Source organism: Mandrillus leucophaeus, unplaced genomic scaffold (assembly GCF_000951045.1).
Source record: "Mandrillus leucophaeus isolate KB7577 unplaced genomic scaffold, Mleu.le_1.0 Scaffold114, whole genome shotgun sequence".
Taxonomy (NCBI): Eukaryota; Metazoa; Chordata; class Mammalia; order Primates; family Cercopithecidae; genus Mandrillus; species Mandrillus leucophaeus.
This window is the reverse complement of record NW_012099654.1, coordinates 3,849,075-3,862,298: the sequence shown is the minus strand read 5'-3', so window position 1 is coordinate 3,862,298 and position 13,224 is coordinate 3,849,075. Positions and strand designations below refer to the sequence as shown.

Below are 13,224 nucleotides of genomic sequence, written 5' to 3'. Positions count from 1 at the left end.
TGGTTTGTTTTTTTTTTTTAGATGGAGTCCTGCTCTGTTACCCAGGCTGAAATGCAGTGGCATGATCTCGGCTCACTGCAACCTCTGTCTCCCGGATTCAAGCGATTCTCCTGCGTCAGCCTCCCAAGTAGCTGGGATGACAGGCACGCACCCCACGCCCGGCTAATTGTTTATTTTTAGTAAAGACAGAGTTTCATCATGTTGGACAGGCTAGTCTCAAACTCCTGACCTCAGGTGATCCGCCCGCCTCAGCCTCCCAAAGTATTGAGATTACAAGTGTGAGCCACTGTGTCCAGCAATTTTATGGTATACGAATTACATTTAAAGTTGTTTAAGACTACCAAAACCCCAGAGAACAAATACATAAGGGCATATTTGCAAAATTAAGTTCTAGAGAGCCAAAGGTTCCAAATTTATGTGATACTGATACATACACATTTACAGTATTCTGGAGAAACAAGTCAGAAGTGACACAAAGACAAGATTATCATTTTTTAACTTAGTCCATTTACCTGTGTACATGAGAGAAGACAGCGGATACCGCAAGCCAAGTGCATCTTCTGTAAAGGAATCAACAAAGTCCTCCAGCATGTGAAGCCCAAAATCTTTACCTCTGCATTTCTTTCTTAGAAACATTGTATCAAGAACTGGCAGTTGGTAACTTTGGGTAAGAAAAGAGGCACATATGCTTCCTGCAGTAATAAGAACAGAAACCCAATAATTTTTCACATTAAAAATATACATATACATTTAGTGACATGAGTTAACAGTCTTTCTAAAAATGTTTACTTTTTTTCCCATATCAAAAAATGTTAAATAATAAACGTTATAATATAAAGTGTTTTCCAGCTACTATTAGACATTACAATGTATACATGTAATAATGAAAGGAGCTATGTATTTTATGTTTGCTAGTAGTATCATCAAACATAGGACAAATAGCTCAGTACCATATTCCAAAATACATACTTCATTATATGTATTATATATACCATCACTGTCTATAGACTTAAGCAACTTTAAAACTCATCAACTATTGAAATTTCAAATTTGAAGAGTATTTCAAGCCTATCATTCCAACCTTAGTACCTGGATATCCTTTTTTTTTCTTTGAGGATGTCTCTGATCTGCATTTTATTTCATTTTTTTAAACATTCATATTTTCCCTCTACATTGTTCCTAATGAGTACCAATTCATTTTTATCTACTTGATGATAGTAAAGAAGTGAATTAGTTCTCCAATTTTTTAAGCACTGTAGATAGAGGCAAATTGGAAACATTTGTCTTAGACATGGATATAATTTCCTGTAGATACAATGCTAAATACATTTTGTATGTTTAAAGTTAAACAGGAGAAATAATTTGTAGTGTCTATATATCTCTCTCCTTATTATACAGCCATGCTGATTTGTCTTTTAAGAACCCTGCTCTATATCTGAGTTTTGACCCTTCCAATACATGTATTAACTCCTTTAATATATCAAGGTAGTTTACAAGTTGAGGGAACGTGGTGGCGTGTCATACTTCCTGTTAATATTAGAATTCATAGTTATCAGTCATTATTCTATCATTTTTCTCTCAAATAAAATAATCTATTATTCTCAGATTATTCATATGATTTTGGGTAACTCCAATAATGTAGTTCAAGCAAGAAACAAAATGTCAAACACCTCACAAATTGTCTTACCAATCGTATCACTTAATGAGTTGATCAATATAACAACTTTTCTTCAGTTCAACCAAGTGATCTGAATTATTTATGACTGAATTGGATTACTTACATAACCTTCTGGAACAATCTCCGAGACTACCAACTAATTTAAATTTAGAATAGGAAATGCATATGGTAATATACTTACATCTTTTTATTTTCTTTTTTCTTTTTTTTTTTTTTTTTTGAGATCAAATTTCACTCTTGTTGCCCAGGCTGGAGTGCAATGGCGCAATTTTGTCTCACTGCAACCTCCACCTCCTGAATTCAAGCAATTTTCCTGCCTCAGCCTCCCAAGCACCTGGGATTACAGGCTCCCGCCACTATACCCAGCTAATTTTTGTATTTTTAGTAGAGACGAGTTTCACCATGGTGACTAGGCTGGTCTTGTACTCCTGACCTCAGGTGATCAGCCCCACCTTGGCCTCCCAAAGTGCTAGCGTGAGCCACTGCACCCAGTCAATATACTTAGATCTTAACTGCTGACAGTTAGGCTATATCTAAGGGTCTAGATTTCTTGTACGAATCTAACAAGTAATATTGTCAGAGGTGTTTGAACCAGCACAACTCCATCTTAAATAGGAGCTGGGTAAAATGAGGCTGAGACCTACTGGGTTGCATTCCCAGACAGTTAAGGCATTCAAAGTCACAGGATGAGACAGGAGGTTGGCACAAGATGCAGGTCATATATACCTTGCTGATAAAACAGGTTGCAGTAAAGAAGCTGGCTAAAATTCACCAAAACCAAGATGGTAATGAGAGTGACCTCTGGTCGTCCTCACTGCTACACTCCCATTAGCACCATGACAGTTTACAAATGCCATGGCAACATCAGGAAGTTATCCAATATGGTCTGAAAAATGGGAGGCATGACTAATCCACCCCCTTGTTTAGCATATCATCAAGAAATAATCATAAAAATGGGCAACCAGCGGCCCTTGGGGCTGCTCTGTCTGTAAAGTAGCCATTCTTTTATTCCTTTACTTTCCTAATAAACTTGTTTTCACTTTACTCTATGGACTCGCCCTGAATTCTTTCTTGTGCAAGACCCAAAAACCCTCTCTTGGACCCCTTTCTGGTAACAGTCTCATCAACAAGCTAACGCAACCATTATGTTTTTAATACCTTGAAATTAAGGGGTTTTCATAGTAACAACAGTAGTCATCATAAAATTAAGAGACATTACTTTATAAGTAGTAGTAGTCAAGTTTGAAGTACAAAGCAAAAATGAATGAGAAGAGAAAGCACTGTCTAGTTCTAGTTCTCAATACAAAGTCTGAGGATCTATGGTTGTTCATTACTCTGCATGCTTCAGGCTCCTTACAAAAGAATACTACTTATATGCAGAAAGTTTCTCATAAATTGATTTTTTTTTCTATTTTCACAGAAACATTCCTTCTAGTAGAGAAAAGGGAAATTCCAGCATCTCAGACTAGTGTTAAAATGGCCAGTTTACAGAACAAGCAATGCGTTCACAAAGTTTAAATTTCTTCTACTATTTACTTGCCATGTACATGTTCCTTTCAGAAAATCATGCGGTTCTCTTCCTTCTCCTACACTGTGCATATTAATACTTCTGCTCTCCAGGGTCTGACTCATACAAATGCAATCAAATAAAGAGCAGAAAAACTTTCCATATTATCAGGGACTTTTAAGATCCACCAAAAGCTGTGGATTTATCTAGTAAAGCAAAAACTATAACCTGTTGTCTTAGGTAAAGTTTTCATTAAATTTACTAGCTCAGATTACATTTAATATAGCATTGTACATGTTAGATTGCTTATATTCCTCAGAATTCCATATTTAGCCTTCTCTTTTCCATGTGCTCTGAGTATTGTTATTCACCCCCAAGCCTTCTGCCATTTATCCAAATGCTGATGACTACTAATGCCTATCTTTAACCTCTGTAAAGCATGAGACTTCAAAATCAAGAATGAAAGAGCTTATCTGAATGTAAATAAAACAAAAGCTACTTGATCATCTCAATAGCTGCAGAAAAAGCATTTGACAAAACCCAACGTTTCATGATAAAAATACTCAACTTCCTCAAATACAGGGCATCTACCAAAAAAAAAACAGAGTTAGCATGATAATGATGAACCACCGGGTATTTCCTCCTCAGATCAGGAAAAAGACAAGGATATTTACCCTCACCACTTGCATTTCGACATTGTACTAGAGGATCTAGCCAAAATAATTAGGCAAGAAAAAGAAAGAAAAGGCATTCAATATCAGGAAGCTAAATGCAAAACAGTCTTTATTTGCAGGTAACATGATCTTATATATAGAAAATTCTAAGGAATCCACTTTAAAAAAAAACCATTAAAACTAATAAGTTCAGCAAGGTTGCAGGATACGAGATCAATATGTAAAAATAATTTGTATTTCTATACATTAGCAATGAACAATCCAAAAAATGGAATTAAGAAAACAATTCATTCATAATAGCATCAAAAAATAATAAATTTAACAAAAGACATGCAAAACTTGTAAAATAGAGATTACAAACACTGTTAAAAGAAATTAGAGAACACCTAAAATAAATGGAAAGACATCTCATGTTCATAGATCTAAAAACTTAATATTGCTAAAATGTCAATATTTCCCAAAACAACCTACAGACTCAAAATCCTAGCAAACTGTTTTGCAAAAATTGTCAAATTCATCCTAAAGACATATAAAAATAAGGAGCCCAAAGAGCCAAACTAATCTTGACAAAGAACTAGGTGGAGTAGGTTTTGGGGCTGTCTATGCAAAATCTGATTATAAATGGTTTATTGGGCCAGGCACGGTGGCTCACGCCTGTCCCAGCACTCTGGGAGGCTGACGCGAGTGGATCCCCTGACATCAGGAGTTTGAGACCACCCTGACAAACATGGTGAAACCCCACCTCTACTAAAAATACAAAAATTAGCTAGGTGTGGTGGCAAGTGCCTGTAATCCCAGCTACTTGGGAGGCTGAGGCAGCAGAATTACTTGAACCCAGGAGGCAGAGGTTCCTTGAATCGCATACAAATTTTAACTGCAAATGGATTCTAAACCTAAGTATAAGATCTAAAACTATTAAAATTCTTAGAATAAAACACAGGTGCAAGCCTTTGTCACCTTGGGTTAGGCAGAGCCTTCTTAGATATAAAACCAAAAGCACAAGTGACAAAAGAAAAAGTAGATACATTAGACCTCATCAAAATTAAGAACTTCTGGGCTTCCAAGAACACCATCAAGAAAGTAAGACAACTCACAGAATGGGAGAAAACATTTCCAAAGTATATATCTAACAAGGGTCTTGTATCTAACATGTATAAAGGGCTCTTACAACTCAAAAATAAAAAGACAACCCAGACTGAAACTAGATTAGCAGTTTCAAGGGACTGTGGGGGGTAAGGGAAACGGGAAGTGACTGCCAGTTAGTACAGGACTTCTTTCTGAGGTGATGAAAATGTTCAGGAATTAGATAGTGGTGATAGCTGTGTAAATATATGAATATACTAAAAGTTACTGAATTCCACACTCTAAAGAAGTTAATTATATGGTCTATGAATTATAACTGGATGAATCTCAAATTGTGCTGAAAGAACCCAGACCCTACCCCTGCCACCCAACTGCCAGAAAAAGTATATACTGTATGTCCTTATTTATATAAAATCCTAGAAAAAGCAAGCTCATCTACACTAACAGGCAGCAAAGTGTTTCCTCGGGAACAAACGGGAGGGACGAAAAGATTACAAAAGGGCATAGATAAACTTAAGATTACAGATATGTTTATTATCTTGATTGTGGTGATGGTTTCACAGTTATATATATGTATGCCAAAGCACAATTTTAAACTTTAAATATGGGCAGGTTTCTGTATGTCAGTTATACCACAATAAAGCTGGGGAAAATGTTTTTTAAAACAACCCAATTAAAAATGGCAAACGATGGCTAGGCACGGTGGCCCACACCTGAGATCTCAACACTTTGGGAGGCCAAGACGGGTGGATCACCTGTGGTCAGGAGTTCAAGACCAGCCTGGCCAACATGGCAAAACCCCGTCTCTACTAAAAATACAATAATTAGCTGGGCGTGGTGGCGCACACCTATAACCCCAGCTACTCAAGAGGCTGAGGCAGGAGAATCACTTGAACCCAGGAGGCACAGGTTGCAGTGAGCTGAGATTGCACCACTGCACTCCAGCCTAGGTGACAGAGCAAGACTAGTCTCAAAGTAAAAAGAAGGCAAATCATTTGAAATATTTCTATTCAAAGAAGATATACAAATGGCCAATAAGTATGTGAAAAGCTGCTCAACATTCTTAGCCGCTAGGAAAACACAGATCAAAATTACAATGGCACTTCACACCTGCTAGGTAAACTATAATCAACATGACAAACAGCAAGTGCTGGCTAAGATGTGGAGAAACTGCAAACTCACACATTGCTAGTGGGAATGTAACAAGGTCTATGAAAGAATAGTTTGGCAGTTTCTCAAAAGGCGAAACAGTTACCATATGACCCAGCAATTCCACAACTACATACACACTCTAGAAGATGTGAAGACATGTCCAAACAACAACTTGTATACAAATGTTCATATCAGCATTATTCAAAATAGCAACAAGACAAAAAACAGAAACAACCCCAAACTGTTATTCATCAACTGATAAATAACAAAACTGGTATATCTATACAAGGTAATATTTGGTCATAAAAAGGAATAAAGTGCTGATACACACTATAATATGAATAAAACTTAAAAACATTATGCTAAGCAAGAGATGCCAGACACAAAAATTCACATATTACACGATTCCATTTATGTAAAATAGATTAGTGGTTGTTGAGGGCTGGGGCCTAGAAGTGGGGAGGAAATGGGGAAAGACTGTTAATGAGTAGAGTTTCTTTAGTGGAGGGATGAAAATTATCTAAAATTAGCTGTGGTAACAGTTGTATAATTCTGTGAATGTATTTTTAAAAACTGAAATGTATCTTTTTTTTTTGAGGCAGAGTCTCACTCTGTTGCCCAGGCTGGAGTGCACTGGCCCCATCTTGGCTCATTGCAAACTCCATCTCCTGGGTTCAAGCAGTTCTCATGCCTCAGCCTCCCTAACATCTGTGATTACAGGTGTGCACCACCACGCCCAGCTAATTTTTTGTATTTTTATTAAAGATGGGGTTTCACCATGTTGGCCAGGCTGGCCTCAAACTCCTGACCTCAAGTGATCCACCCACCTCAGTATCCCAAGGTGCTGGGATTAGAGGAGTTAGTCACCGCACCCAGCCTGAACTATACTTTAAATGGGTGACTTGTATGGTATATGAATATCTCAGTTGTTAAAAATGTAAATAAACAAAATATCAACTTACAAGTGACTCCAATAAACCATTTAAGAGCTAGGTTTTTTTTTTTTTTTTTTTTTTTTTTTTTTGAGACAGGGTCTCACTCTGTTGCCCAGGCTGGAGTGCAGTGGCGAGATCTCAGCTCACTGCAACCTCCGCCTCCTGGGTTCAAGTAATTCTGCTGCCTCAGTCTCCCAAGTAGCTGGGATTACACTCACTTGCCACTACACCCGGCTAATTTTTGTATTTTTACAAAAGGTGGGGTTTCACCATGTTTATCAGGGTGGTCTCAAACTCCTGACCTCAGGGGATCCACCCACCTCCGCCTCCCAGAGTGTTGGGATTACAGGCATGAGCCACTGTGCCTGGCCCAATAAACCATTTATAATCAGATTTTGCATAGACAGGCCCAAAACCTACTCCACCTAGTTTACCAATTTTTTAGTAAATCTCACCCCCACTCGCCCACTCTAGGAACTAATCTTTGACTCTTCCTTCACAGCCCACGTACAATCCATCAGAAATCCTGCAGTAATATCTTCATAACTAATCTCAAACATTATCACTTCTTACCACACCTTTACCCCATCTCCCTTGTCTAAGCTACCATCACCTCTCACAAGGGCTTCTACAATAGCCTCTTAGCTAGCCGAACTCTTAACCCTGCCATCTCTCCAGCACCCAGAACCCCTGCACCCAGTTTCCCACAGAGCAGCCAGAGTTGCCTTTTTAAAAGACAAACCAGGCTGGGCGCGGTGGCTCACACCTGTAATCCCAGCACTTTGGGAGGCCGAGATGGGCGGATCACGAGGTCAGGAGATCGAGACCATCCTGGCTAACATGGTGAAACCCCGTTTCTACTAAAAAATACAAAAAACTAGCCAGGAGAGGTGGCGGGCACCTGTAGTCCCAGCTACTCGGGAGGCTGAGGCAGGAGAATGGCGTGAACCCAGGAGGCGGAGCTTGCAGTGAGCTGAGATCCGGCCACTGCACTCCAGCCTGGGCGACAGAGCGAGACTCCGTCTCAAAAAAAAATAAATAAATAAATAAAAAAAATAAAAGACAAACCAGATGCTACTCATATACCCAAAACCCTTCAACAGTTTCCCGTCACCTCCAGAATAAAATTCAAATTCTTTCTTTGGCCTAAAAAACCTTTCAGGATACAGTCCCTGCCTCTCTCCTAACCCCTATCAATCACTATACTCTGGCCACACTGCTCTTACTATTTCTGAAATATCCCAAACTTGTTTCTGCTTCAGGGTTTCTGCATTTTCAGTTCTTTGCCTGAAAACTTCTTCTCCTGATCTCATTATTCTACCACTTCATTCAGAGAGACTTCCCTTAACTATTCTATTTAAAAGAGTACCTGCCATCCCACACATTCCATTCTTTTAATTTACTTTGGTTGTCTTCACAGCATCTGACAGCATATCATCTACTTGTCCATTCCTTGCTATGTCTTCTTCTAAAATGTAAGTTCTAAGAGGACAGAGCTTACAAAATATCTGTAACTATCTCTCAATTTCTTCTTCTTGCTCTTTCTCACACTTCCCCCACCTCCCTTTCCCTATCTATATGGCACTTATGATCAACTTTTTAATAAATGAATAAATTTCAGTGACACCACTCAGGGTCTATGTATTGAATTCAAGAACAGATATTCTGCCACAACTGAGTAGCTGCTGCTTCTCATAGACTCACCGTTCATTCTTTGTACACTCAGGAATATGCCTTCTCTCCTCTCCCCTTAAAACTTAACACCTCACGAAGACATCAGTGTGTGACTGTCTCCGTTGAAGACATACATAAAGTGAATTTCAGACAACGGGATTATCCTCAGATGAGCAACCTTGTCATATACCACTAGGCTTATTCTCATTACAGTCTTCATGCTCTATACATTAGTTAAGGCAAAGCTAGCTGCCGTAACAAACCAAACCTGGAATGTTTAACATAATAAAAGTTCCACGTTCCTGGGAAGTGGATGGTTTCCTCCTCACAATCACACAGGAACTAAAAACCAGCCCAAAACATACTGGCTTAGAACTAAAATTTATTTCCTATTTATCACAACTCTCATATGGCATCAGCTAGGGCACTGGGATGTCAGAAGACCCAACAGCCTCACTCTCACAGTGGGACAGTCTGTGCTGGCTGCAGCTTGAAGAAGAGTTGGACTTGTCAGCCAGAACCTCAGTTCTCTTCAACGGAGCTGCTGGGGTCTCCTCACCTCAGAGTGGTCTCCAGGTCGTTGTATTTCTTACATGGTGACTAGCTTCTAAGAGTGCCAAAGCGGAACCTGCCAGCCTTCTTAAGTCTGAGCACAATGTTATACATTCTCCTGGTTAAAGCAAGTTATAGAGCCAGCCCAGATTCAAACAGGCTATAAAGGATGTAAACACTGGGAAGTGTGGTTCATTCACCAGGGCCACCAAGTTCCTTTTATCCTGTAGCTTCCTCATCCCTTACATCTTCAAAGTCCTCTGTATAGATGAGGAAAAGGGATGCATCTTAACCACCCTGACGCAAAGTCACATGCATCATCTTTTTCATTATTTTGTAGAGAAGTAGTCACACAGCCCCATGTAGTTGTAATAGTGACTGGAAAATAGAATCCCTGACTGGGCAGCTCTGGCCAATGACTAGAATATAGAAAACGAACCACAAATATTTTATGGACAGCTAGCAGCCTCAGCTAACTTTCCTCTTATCTCTCAGCAGATAGGCATTTCCTTGTTAACTCTCAGGTCATCAGTGGTCACATCTCAGGAGAGACTACCTTTAGCCAGGATACCCCCTCCAGTTATGTTTGGTTACTTTAGGCTGTTTTCAGTGTAATTTCCTCATACCAATATTCACAAATACACTCACTTTATACAACAGTTTTGAGTGATCTCATCCACGCTGTAAAATTACTTTAAGTATTCCGGGGCCCACATAAATATCTATACCTCTTCCATGTGCTCCAACTTACATTTCTAACTATGTTATGTCTACTTATATATGCCTTAGGGACACATATGCCTATGTCAAAAGTGAATTAAAGTATTATCGAACTACTCCTTGTTTTATGTTCCCAATCTTAATTAACAGCCTCCCACCAATACCTAAGCACCCAAGCCAAAGCCACTCAGATTCATCACTAGTTCCTCCTCTCCCTCCCTACACACTATGGAGTTACCACACTCTGTTCACCTGAAACTATCCCTCGGATGTTCCCTGCTCCACGCCTACTGGTGCTTTCCTAGTTCTGGTCCTTCACTCACCTGAACTAGTAAAACAGCTCTTTTAATTGACTTCCCTGACTTTAAAATACAATTTTCCAAGTGCTCCAAAAATATTTAATCATGTTACTTCTACACAGAATTATTTGATAGCTTCCTGGCCAATAAAGTGCCACACTTCTTAGTAGAACATTTAAGATCCTTTGCAGTGGGACCTCCATCTTCACTTCTTCTACTTGTTAGTCCCACCACCTTATTTAGGATACAGTTCCAAATATGCCCAAAACTTTCATGACTCTGTGCCTTCTCCATATATTTATATTCCATTCATATGTTTACCAAGAATATTCTTTCCCTTCCCGCTTCTCTTACTGACAACCTACTCACCCTTCAAAGCTACTTTTAAATATCACTTTCCCAGTCACACCTTCCTCCAGGCAAAATTAACTACTCACTCTTCAATGACTGGTATTGTTGATACCTCAAATATATTACTTATGAAACTGAATTATGATTAATAATATAGCTTATCAACTATGATGTTGTGATTTTTTTTGTCTCATCCACTAGATTTTTGGTGCTTTGAGAGCTGAACCCACAACGAATCATCTTTGTGTTTCCACTAAAGTCAACTCTCTCTCTCGAATAAACAGAACGCTTATTGGCAAGCATGTGGTTGTTTAGATAGCTAGAACTTCACCTAAACAAAGCAGCCATCTCGTTTCCCAATGATACATTTCAGGTAGCCACAGAGTAGTATGGGACTCTCACACGCCTTTGCACATTTCCCAAAGACAAGGATCACATCTAGACAGACTCAAGTCCTTAAAATAAAACCTCACTCTCCCAACAAAAAATTCAGCTGGGTATCACTTTTAGTTATACTGTCAATCCTTATTGCTTTACATCACAATGTTTGTTACTTCTTAAAATAACCTTAAAAGGCCCAGAAATCTGAATTTTAGTGAACAGGAAGTGAGTAATCTGTCCAAAAAGGTAGAGAAGATCATGGATATAGCCCCTAGTAAGAGGTCTGGAAGCCACAAGGAAAGCTGACTAGTAAATGTGGACAAGAAAAAATGCTTCCATTACAAATTATCTCAAATGAAGATTACAAAAACCAGAAATACACTTCCTAGTATTATTGGTCATAAATCCCTTCAGTAGTGAGCTAAACTGACTTGTAATAGTTGTTGACTGGATTGTTCTTCCCCAAAATATTAAGTCTTCAAATCGGATCAAGGCAATTGACAGCTGAAGCCAAATAACAATGAGTACTTCAAAAATAGCGGCTAATGATAGCAACCTCAATTGTGTTTTTTCTCTGAGATCACCTACACTAAAATATGGTATGTGATTTACAGAAATTTGCAACTTTATATACTTCTTGATATAGGCCAACAGTCACAAAACTTCCACTGAATTAACCAGTGATTTGTTTTGTATTATTTTAATAACTGTATGAGATTTTCCATTAATTTTCTAGTTAGCATAGCCCTTTAACAGATAGTCCTGATCATTCCAGGTCAAGAAGGATTTATAAAGTTCAGCCAGTTTTGTGGTAGATAGTGATTACACTCTAGACATGGCCTCATTTTTTTAAATGTATACTTCTTGTTTTTAATCAAAGTTATCCATAACATTGTTTAGAATACAATAGTCACATAAGACTTAAGGAAAAAAAAAAGCAGCTCTGTGACCACTTTACTGATACACACACACACACACACACACAAGCACACACTTTCTACAACCCAAAAGCAACCACTTTGAAGTCATTTAGCTGATATTTTTGGTATTTACTTCTACTTATCTAAGTAACTTACTATACTTCTTGATTTCTATTTCTTGATTTTTCCATTTTACGCATAGACAGCTAGAACTTGGAAGGTGAGAATTTAGCTCTTAGATACATTCACACACCCCAATCTCAACTCCAACATAAACAACACACTTCCCATACAAAAAAACCCAACACCCCTAAATACTAATTTGTAATTTGTTAGATCAATTTTCAGTATTTACATTATGACTACATAAATGCTTTTGACACTGAGCCATATAGTGTACCATGAATGTTTCTTTATTCTTGCACTTTTTGATTTCCCTTAATACGATTTATTACTTATCTCCCTTATCCTCGAAAGTCTCAAGTAACTATGTAAATCTTACCCCAATAAGTTCAAACATATCAGGTATTCTATCAGCTCTATCTTCTTTTTTTTTTTTTTTTGAGACGGAGTCTCGCTCTGTCGCCCAGGCTGGAGTGCAGTGGCACGATCTCGGCTCACTGCAAGCTCCGCCTCCCGGGTTCACGCCATTCTCCTGCCTCAGCCTCCCGAGTAGCTGGGACTACAGGCGCCCGCCGCCTCGCCCAGCTAATTTTTTGCATTTTTAGTAGAGACGGGGTTTCACCGTGTTAGCCAGGATGGTCTCGATCTCCTGACCTCGTGATCCGCCCGCCTCGGCCTCCCAAAGTGCTGGGATTACAGGCGTGAGCCACCGCGCCCGGCCCAGCTCTATCTTCTTAAATCAACGTCCCAAAGCTTTGTGATGTGCTCCAATCTAGATCAGTCAATCTTTAGAAAAAGGAGCGTCCAAAAGATCGTTCTGCAATGATGGAGAAGTTCTCTATCTACTCTGTCCAGTGCAGTAGCCACTAGCCACATGTGGCCATTGAGCTCTTAAAATGTGGCTAGCATGACTAAGAAACTGAATTTTAAAATTTAACTTAAACAGCCACATAAAGCTAGTGGTTTTAACAGAGAGCAGCTCCACAACTGACATAGCTGTGATGTTGGGATCTCCTCTCTTTTCTCTCTTAGTTTCCTGATCCCATCTTTCCTTCTTGATTTACTTTATCTTAGTAGAGCACAAACTCTACTCACTTCTGGAAAAGGGGTACATGAGAGGTAAATTGTTTTATGACTGACAATCTAGAAGTTTCCTTCTTTTACTCTCACTCTTT

At 38.9% G+C, this 13,224-nt stretch overlaps 1 protein-coding gene across 2 annotated transcripts in view; it reads right to left on the bottom strand.

Moving 5' to 3' along the window:
- The window catches only part of FAM169A (family with sequence similarity 169, member A), an 84,221-nt gene that overhangs the window by 29,953 nt on the left and 41,044 nt on the right, over positions 1-13,224 (bottom strand). For both annotated transcript variants that reach the window (XM_011996573.1, XM_011996581.1), the window contains exon 6: positions 513-692. In XM_011996573.1, the coding sequence (XP_011851963.1) occupies positions 513-692 (180 nt within the window). The remainder of the gene's footprint in view (positions 1-512; positions 693-13,224) is intronic.